The sequence below is a fragment of the Teleopsis dalmanni genome, chromosome 2 (assembly GCF_002237135.1).
Source record: "Teleopsis dalmanni isolate 2A chromosome 2, ASM223713v2, whole genome shotgun sequence".
NCBI classification, from domain to species: Eukaryota; Metazoa; Arthropoda; class Insecta; order Diptera; family Diopsidae; genus Teleopsis; species Teleopsis dalmanni.
Window position 1 is genome coordinate 231,695,308 of NC_051847.1, and position 7,444 is coordinate 231,702,751.

Here is a 7,444-nt window from a genome sequence, read left to right on the forward strand (position 1 = left end):
ATAAATATATAATAAATCATATATTATAAATTAATTATAATTGTTTAAATAATAAAAACAAAAATAAAATATAATTTAATCGGACTTATTTAACACTCAAATTGTTTATAAGTAACACTTATTAATTTTTATTAAAATTTTTAATATATTTTAAAAAAAAATTATGTAAAATTTAAATACACTGAAATGTTGGTTTAACAATCACTTATTAAAAAAAAAAATAATTAAAAATAAGAGAAAACTAGTTAACAATAAAATAAAAATATATATAAAAAAAAACAAATAAAAATAATTAAAAAAAAACAAATACAAATAAATATAATGTATTGCTTTAATGACCAAATCTTCAGGGTGTATCCTGAAGAGTAACTATAGAATATATTCGATATATTGATTCAAATAACATCTTTGAAAAAACAAAAATATTTATTAAATAGTGTATTATTTAACAATTGACCAATTAGCCCATTTAAAAAACAAAATTATTATTAATACAAACACTAAAAAAAAAATAATTCAAATAAAATAAAAATAATTAAAAAAATAATAAAAATTATTAAAAAAATAAAAATAATTTCAAAGATATAAAAATATAAAAATAATTCAAAATAAAGTAAAGAAATTAAAAAATCATAAAAACATTTAAAAAAAATTTTATTAATTAGAAATTAAAACTAATTAAAATAAAGTAAAAATAATTGAAAAAAAATAAAATTAATCAAAAAACAAATAAACAAAGTTTTAAAAATATAAAAATAATAATTCAAATAAATAATAAATAAATATAAAAAATTAATATTAATAAAAAATAATTAGAAAGAAATAAAAAGTATTAAACAATAATGAAAATAGTTTTAAAAAAATAAAAATAATTAAACATGATTAAAAAAAAGAAAAATACTAAAAAACTAATAAAAAAATATTTTAAGAAAATCAAAATAATTAAAGAAAATAAATAAAAATAATGAAAAATAAATAAAAATAATTAAAGAAAAAATGAAAATAATTAAAAAAAATTCAAATTTATTTAAATAAAATTAATTATTAAAATGAATTATTATTCAAATAAAATTAAAATTAATCTAAATTTTAAAATATTAAAGACCTTAAAAAAATTTTAATTAAATATTCTTGTGAACCTCTAAGAAAATGTAATAGAATATCATCCTAAATGTATGTACATTACCTTAAAATATGATCCGGTATCGAAGCAACATTTGTACTATTGCAAAGAGAGAGAGGAGTAGAGTTAATGAACAGCACTGGTGCTTTGGCCGTACGTAGGGCAGTTACCATTCCAGCTTCAGATAATTGTGAAATTTCCACAAGCATTCCCAGGCGATTCATTTCATAAAGTACCATCTAAAAGGAAAAAAAAAGAGATTATTAGGTTTATAATCTAAACAAATCCCCTAATAACTCCCCATCAAATTAAACTTACCTTGCCAAATTCATTCAACGAATTCGTTGCATTTTCTTCCATTAAAAAATCTCGAGTTTTTATGGCTGCTGCAGCCCAAGGAGTGGTGCACTCTAAACTAGTTATCGAAACAAAACGTACACCTAAAAGATACATGGAGCGCAGTACAGCTAAGCTAGCACCCAAAGCATGACCACCGCCTATACCCATCAGCACAGCAACATCACCTCTAATGTGAATTTGTTCCATTTCATCAGCAGATTCCGCTATATGCATGGAATCAGTATGTGCTGTCATGCGTTTGGCCTCGTCAATTCCTTCCAGTGCCAGCTGTACTGCATCCAAATACTGCGCGCCACAGGGTACAGCAATTGGCCAAAGTAATGCACCAACGTTATTTTGGCGCGCCTCAAAAACACTAGCATTATAGTTATTATCCCGTTTCGTTGGCTTCCAAACACCTTCGATCAATGGTGTTTCAGTTAATAAACGTCGGATAAACGATAGCCTTGCCTCTAGCAACGACGAAGAACGTAGCTGCAGTGCTAATGGTATACCACCAGCCATGGCAAAGCAAACAAGCACTAAACCTAATACGATAACGACTTTTCGACATCGGGACGTCGTGCGTGTATGGTCCACTAACATATCACCGCATTGTTCCTTACATGTGGTTATGCCACTGTTTTTGTATTTTTCGTTAGTTAACTTTGTTATTTCAGGAGGCAGTTCGATGTCCGCGATTTCTGTGAAAACGAAGCACTGTTGCTTTGCGTGGCATGCATGTTGCATAGCACGCACCTCCATGAAATCGGGATTTGGCACTGGGTTCATCGCACTTCCCCACCGGAAGTGGCACAAACAAACTAAAACTCAATTTTCACTACCACAAATTATTAGCAATTTTTTATTTACTAACAAGTAAACACTACTAATGTTTCCACTCGAGATATCCGAGCGTTATCGATTTTCGCTGACATTTGTATATCCTGGACATGCGCACTGCGAAACGAAGTTGATGTTTTAGCAACCGGTGGTTAAAAAATAAAATAAAATTCCATTTTACTTAAAATTATATAATGTATGATGATTTTTATTACCATATTACCATAAAAATCATCATGAGAGCTCAATTCATTATTCTTTGGCTATCATCGAGAACTCCATGCATTGCGTCCCTACGTCTAACTAAGCATGTTAGGACTTTTCGGTAGCAGTTCGGATAATAATTGACACTAGCATTGGAGTGCATAGATAAGTGCAAAGAGCCATACAAATTGAACTTGAAAAGTTTGATTGCCAAATGCCACTTACTCACGGCTGACAGATTTCTGCGTTTGAATGCGACAATAAAAAATGCATTTCATTTTTCCTTTCATGTTTATTTGGTAGTAAAAAAAACTTACAATATCAGTGCCATGGGAAGGAATATTTAATAAACTTACTACTCGTAGTCATCATCGTCGTCATTGTCATCAGCATCAGCATCGTCATCGTCAGCAGGATTATTGTCAGTATTATCAACGGCATTACTATCATCGTTACCATCATCGTTGTTAGCACTGTTATAGTCGTCATATTGCATATGTTCCATGCTTTGCTCATCCGTCGCCATTTCTTGTTGTAAATCTTCTTCTTCTTCTTCTTCTGCTTGCGTGGTACTATGTGCCTCCTCAACTATTTGCGCTGCTGACTTCTCCATTTCCAATTCAGCTACTTGTTTCTGCAACTGTTCCAGATAAGTTCGCGCCTTCTGTACTTTTTCCTCGAAGTCCGCGCAGTGCTGTTCAATCTCGTAATTCTTAGACACCAGCAATACCCAATTGGCTTCTAGGTTTCGCAGTTTCTCACCAGCGCTTGTCTGTGCTAATTTGCGTTTCCAATTTATGTCTTGAATTTCCTTTTTAAGATATTGCAACTGTGCCTGCGCTTTTGCTTGTAGTGCTACGAATACCTCCAAGTAAGCTTTCCAAGACTCTATACCATAGTCTAACATAAGCTCAAGATTCATAGCGCGTACCCACTGATGTTCCAGCTGTGCCATCGAGTTCTCTATTGATTCTTGCCAAGCAGTCACTTCTGATAATTTTCCTGCTGCTGGTGGTGGCAGCTCATAGCGTTTCATGCTGAGTGTCTCCATCGGAAGTCGGTTTTGTATGCGCTCGAATTCTGTACTCATCAACTTCGTTTCAAAAGCATTTGTACTCAACGCTGGTAAATGATCTAAGTAATTTTTTGTTGGTCTGTACCGTCGGCACTCCTCTTCCACCATAGCTAAGGCCTAAAATAAAATTATACTAATTTGTATCCAATATTGCTTAGTTTCCTGACTTACAGATTCCCGCACTCCCGTGTCATCATAACCATGATCTATATATGGCAAAGCATCCACAATAACCTCATTTGTCGTCATTTCGTTGTACTTAATATAAAATGTGTTATTTTAATTTATTGCTTAATATTTTAAAATAAATTTAAAGAATTTGACAAGAGCGACAATAAAACAAATGATTGCACACAGAGAGTTTCTAGTATAAAATCTTTCTGCTTCAGATGGTTACTTTTTAACATATTTGACAACACTAAAAACACTGAAAAAATTATATTACTAAAAGTTGTTGATGCCATTTTCGATTAGTATATCTGGGTTTATATTTTTAGGACGAGTGCGAGTTTGGCTAAGGACGTGTGCGAGGCTAAGTTGCGTTCCAAATGAGGGAAATTCTAAGTTGACCCGATAATGTAGTGATGTGTCGATGCATGTTGATAAATGGCTAAATGTGTGCAGCGCAAAAAATCGCAAAAAAATTCCCATTTGGTTTAGTATCAATTTAGCGTAACTCGCACACGTCCTTAATAGAGATTTACTTTTTGGCGTCTTTCAATTGCTAAATCGATTGGGTTAAGTTTTTCAATTGATATTCACTTTCACTGTAATATTCATTTTCAATTGGTAAATCTCGAGAAAAATATATAAAACTTGAGATTCATTTATAACACTCTAGATATTTTGCCAGAGTAACTAGGATTACCCTGAACTTAACAGTTGTTTTATATGATTTAACACATAAAGTGTGCTTTGATTCAACATATGTATTTATAAAATTCTACCGTTTCAGAAAAATAAAAATTAGCTGGTGTTTTACCAAATACAAGGGAAATGATCATACTGGATACATTGGTAATTTGTTAACTCCAGTTACGATATAATTTTAGAAAAGCATATATATAAATAATTGTATCACTTAACCGAGTTAATATACATATCTGAATATTTACACTGAATTTGATATTTGTAATCTGTTAAAAATTAATTAAAAAATATAAGTAAGGGAAAACAGATAATGAGTATATTAAGGCTGTGTGAGAGTTCGAGCAAATTGAAGTAAAATAAATTGAAATTTCCTAGAGATTTTTTGCACTACACTTATGTAAATACTTATTTATATATTTATTGCACTTATTTATTATTTTTCGTTAAAAGTTTTCAAATTTATTTATTTATTTATTAAACATTTTATAAAATTTTAACAATTTACCCATACCTAATTTGTATTTAATTTACCCTACACGAAATTCTGTTAAATACCCACATTTGCTGCCACACCGACAAAATTTACTATTTACCTTAATTTACCATCAATTTATTCGAACTCGCACACAACCTAAATAAAAGTTAATAAATCATTTTTGTTATTAAAAAATGATAACATAAATAACAAAGAATTATTTTGTCTTTGTTATATTCAAATAAGTAATATAATGTGAGTAATTTAGGACGTGTGCGAGTTAGGCTAAGTTGATACTAAACCAAATGGGAGATTTTTTGGAATTTTTTGCACTGCACACTTTTAGCCATATATCAACACGTATCGACACAGCACTACATTATCGGCAAAACTTAGAATATCTCTCATTTAGAACAAAACTTAGCCTAACTCGCACACGTCCTCTTATTAAACTTGTATTAAAAATTAATTTAGAAATTACTAATGCTTTCTGGTCCTTCTTGTTTTACTGATTTTGCGTTCCTGTACATTGTTTAATATTATATAAAAGAAGAGTACGAATTATTATTTATTTTATGGCTCGGTAATAATTGACTAAATTAATAATAATATTAAGTCGGCATTAAATAAAAGCGAATACCACAAATCGTAAAATGACTTATATATTACAAATTTAACAAAAAAATAATTGACGTGAATGCAACTCTGCACAATTGAAGAATTAATAATTATTATGCCGCGGCAACCCTTACATTTATTTTTGTAAACAAATACCGCACGTGCGAATAAGAACGTAAAGTAATTTTTAAATAACATTTGAACAAGATAAATATCACAAAGAATGCCTGAAATTGAGGGATATAAAGGTAATATATTTAATATAATTTTTTACATAAATTTATACATATATTCTAACTTTAGTGTCACTTCTGAAGTTGACGCCTGATACAAAAATTGGGCATCACATTTATATGCGAGAGCACTTTATACGTCTCATGGATCCTAACAAACCCAGAGGTCGTACATTATTTTTACTCAACATACCACCTTATGTCACGGAAAAGAGTTTAATGGAATTTTTCAAACGATTTGGTGAAGTTATAAGGGTTTCATTTGCCGAAAAACCGGGTCGGGATGAAACCCAAAAATGGCAGGAATACACGACACCATTTACAAACAATGAACCGCCATTTAAATTTAAGGTAGCCTATGTAGTATTTAAGGAAAGTAAAAGTGTGCCACGTGCACTGTTAGCAAAAAGCATTGACTTGTTTAGCGAAACAACAGGCGAGTCCTTAATCGAAACTGGATTACAGCTGTGGCATTCCCAGCATGAAAAAAAGATTCTAAATGTAGAAGAAACGCAAATAGAAATTGATAAATACATGGTCGATTATGAAGAGCGCGAAAAAGTTGCTAATGAGGCAGCAAAAACTTCTGCAGCAGATGCTGACGGTTGGGTCACAGTTGGCAAGCAGGGTCGTAATGCTGGATTTGAGCAAAAAGAATCAGTTATCGATCGAATTGAACAAAAAGTGGCCAAGGACAAGAAAAATAAAGAGCTCACTAATTTCTATACATTCCAAATACGTGAATCAAAGATGAAAAATATAGTTAACCTGCGCAAAAAGTTTGAAGAAGACAAACAAAAGATAGAATTACTTAAGAAGTCACGACGTTTCAGACCCTTCTAATTTATCAAAGAGACATTAAACACGCAAGATTGGTTTAAAGGAAATATATTAATGAAATATTATATATATAATATATAATTCCGTACAATAATATATCATGTTAACTACTATAGTAATTAATATATATTAATTTAAATATATAATATAATTTATATGATTAACTTAAATGGAAGTAATTTTACTTAAATTTTAATTTTGTGCATTTTAATAACAGTGGAGAGAAATTCATTATGTGGTAGCGTTTGCAGAGAGCACAATAGTTGAGGTATGTTTCCATAAATCGCTTGTGAATTGATTGCTGTGTGCACAGCCTGTGATAAACGTTCAATGCAAGTCTGAAAGGCGGGATCATCATTTGATGCTGGAACTGAACGTGACGCATGCAGAAGCAACGAATTAATTACAATTTGCATATGTTGAGCATCAATTGCAGCCGATTGGTTAGAACCCTTATTATTTATAATAGATTGTATTAAATATAGATGCAGCTTTTTATATGTAACTTTGTCTGTTACCAGAGGTGCTAAAATTGTCCAACGTAAAAGTCCAGATATAGACGTTACTACTGGCATAGCAATAGCACCTTGAGGCAAAGCAATCGGTTCATAACATGCATAACATAGATTAGGATTTTCTGAAATCCAATTTGCGATAACATCCAAGAGTCTCTCAGGTGGTGCAACCAGTGCACCATGTTGATCATTGAAATAAAGTTCTGCTACCGCTGTCATAAAATTAGCTGCAAAATGCGACACGGTTATAGGCAAATCTCTAAATTTATCTGACATTTTAAACGAAAGTTGGACGAAATCTTCAATCAA

At 31.0% G+C, this 7,444-nt stretch overlaps 4 protein-coding genes across 4 annotated transcripts; 1 reads left to right on the forward strand and 3 right to left on the reverse strand.

The window, feature by feature from the left end:
* Positions 1–1,181: 1,181 nt before the first annotated feature.
* Positions 1,182–2,422, reverse strand: LOC119683543 (dipeptidase 3-like). Its single transcript, XM_038097254.1, has 2 exons — positions 1,442–2,422; positions 1,182–1,362 (listed from the first exon to the last, which is right to left on the reverse strand). Exons 1-2 carry the CDS (start codon positions 2,252–2,254, stop codon positions 1,183–1,185), a joined length of 993 nt encoding a protein of 330 aa, XP_037953182.1. The 5' UTR covers positions 2,255–2,422; the 3' UTR covers position 1,182.
* Positions 2,423–2,809: 387 nt separating this feature from the next.
* On the reverse strand, positions 2,810–3,900 carry LOC119680262 (pre-mRNA-splicing factor SPF27-like). The gene is made up of 2 exons (XM_038092987.1): positions 3,756–3,900; positions 2,810–3,701 (listed from the first exon to the last, which is right to left on the reverse strand). The coding sequence occupies exons 1-2, from the start codon at positions 3,831–3,833 to the stop codon at positions 2,865–2,867; spliced, it is 915 nt and encodes a 304-aa protein (XP_037948915.1). The 5' UTR covers positions 3,834–3,900; the 3' UTR covers positions 2,810–2,864.
* Positions 3,901–5,703: 1,803 nt separating this feature from the next.
* LOC119682675 (ribosomal RNA-processing protein 7 homolog A-like) lies at positions 5,704–6,696 on the forward strand. Its single transcript, XM_038096166.1, has 2 exons — positions 5,704–5,795; positions 5,851–6,696. The coding sequence occupies exons 1-2, from the start codon at positions 5,771–5,773 to the stop codon at positions 6,621–6,623; spliced, it is 798 nt and encodes a 265-aa protein (XP_037952094.1). The 5' UTR covers positions 5,704–5,770; the 3' UTR covers positions 6,624–6,696.
* A 109-nt stretch (positions 6,697–6,805) lies between these two features.
* LOC119676935 (uncharacterized protein C7orf26 homolog) lies at positions 6,806–7,438 on the reverse strand. The gene has a single exon (XM_038088200.1). The coding sequence runs from the start codon at positions 7,409–7,411 to the stop codon at positions 6,806–6,808; it is 606 nt and encodes a 201-aa protein (XP_037944128.1). The 5' UTR covers positions 7,412–7,438.
* Between the last annotated feature and the right edge of the window lie 6 nt (positions 7,439–7,444).

Excerpts from the sequence above, each read along its gene's own strand:
- LOC119683543 (XM_038097254.1), bottom strand. The coding sequence starts at position 2,254 with ATGAACCCAGTGCCAAATCCCGATTTCATGGAGGTGCGTGCTATGCAA. Across the intron at positions 1,363-1,441 it reads CGTTGAATGAATTTGGCAAG|ATGGTACTTTATGAAATGAA; the intron begins GTAAGTTTAATT and ends TTTTCCTTTTAG.
- LOC119680262 (XM_038092987.1), bottom strand. The coding sequence starts at position 3,833 with ATGACGACAAATGAGGTTATTGTGGATGCTTTGCCATATATAGATCAT. Across the intron at positions 3,702-3,755 it reads ACACGGGAGTGCGGGAATCT|GCCTTAGCTATGGTGGAAGA; the intron begins GTAAGTCAGGAA and ends ATTTTATTTTAG.
- LOC119682675 (XM_038096166.1), top strand. The coding sequence starts at position 5,771 with ATGCCTGAAATTGAGGGATATAAAG. Across the intron at positions 5,796-5,850 it reads TGAAATTGAGGGATATAAAG|TGTCACTTCTGAAGTTGACG; the intron begins GTAATATATTTA and ends TTCTAACTTTAG.
- LOC119676935 (XM_038088200.1), bottom strand. The coding sequence starts at position 7,411 with ATGTCAGATAAATTTAGAGATTTGCCTATAACCGTGTCGCATTTTGCA.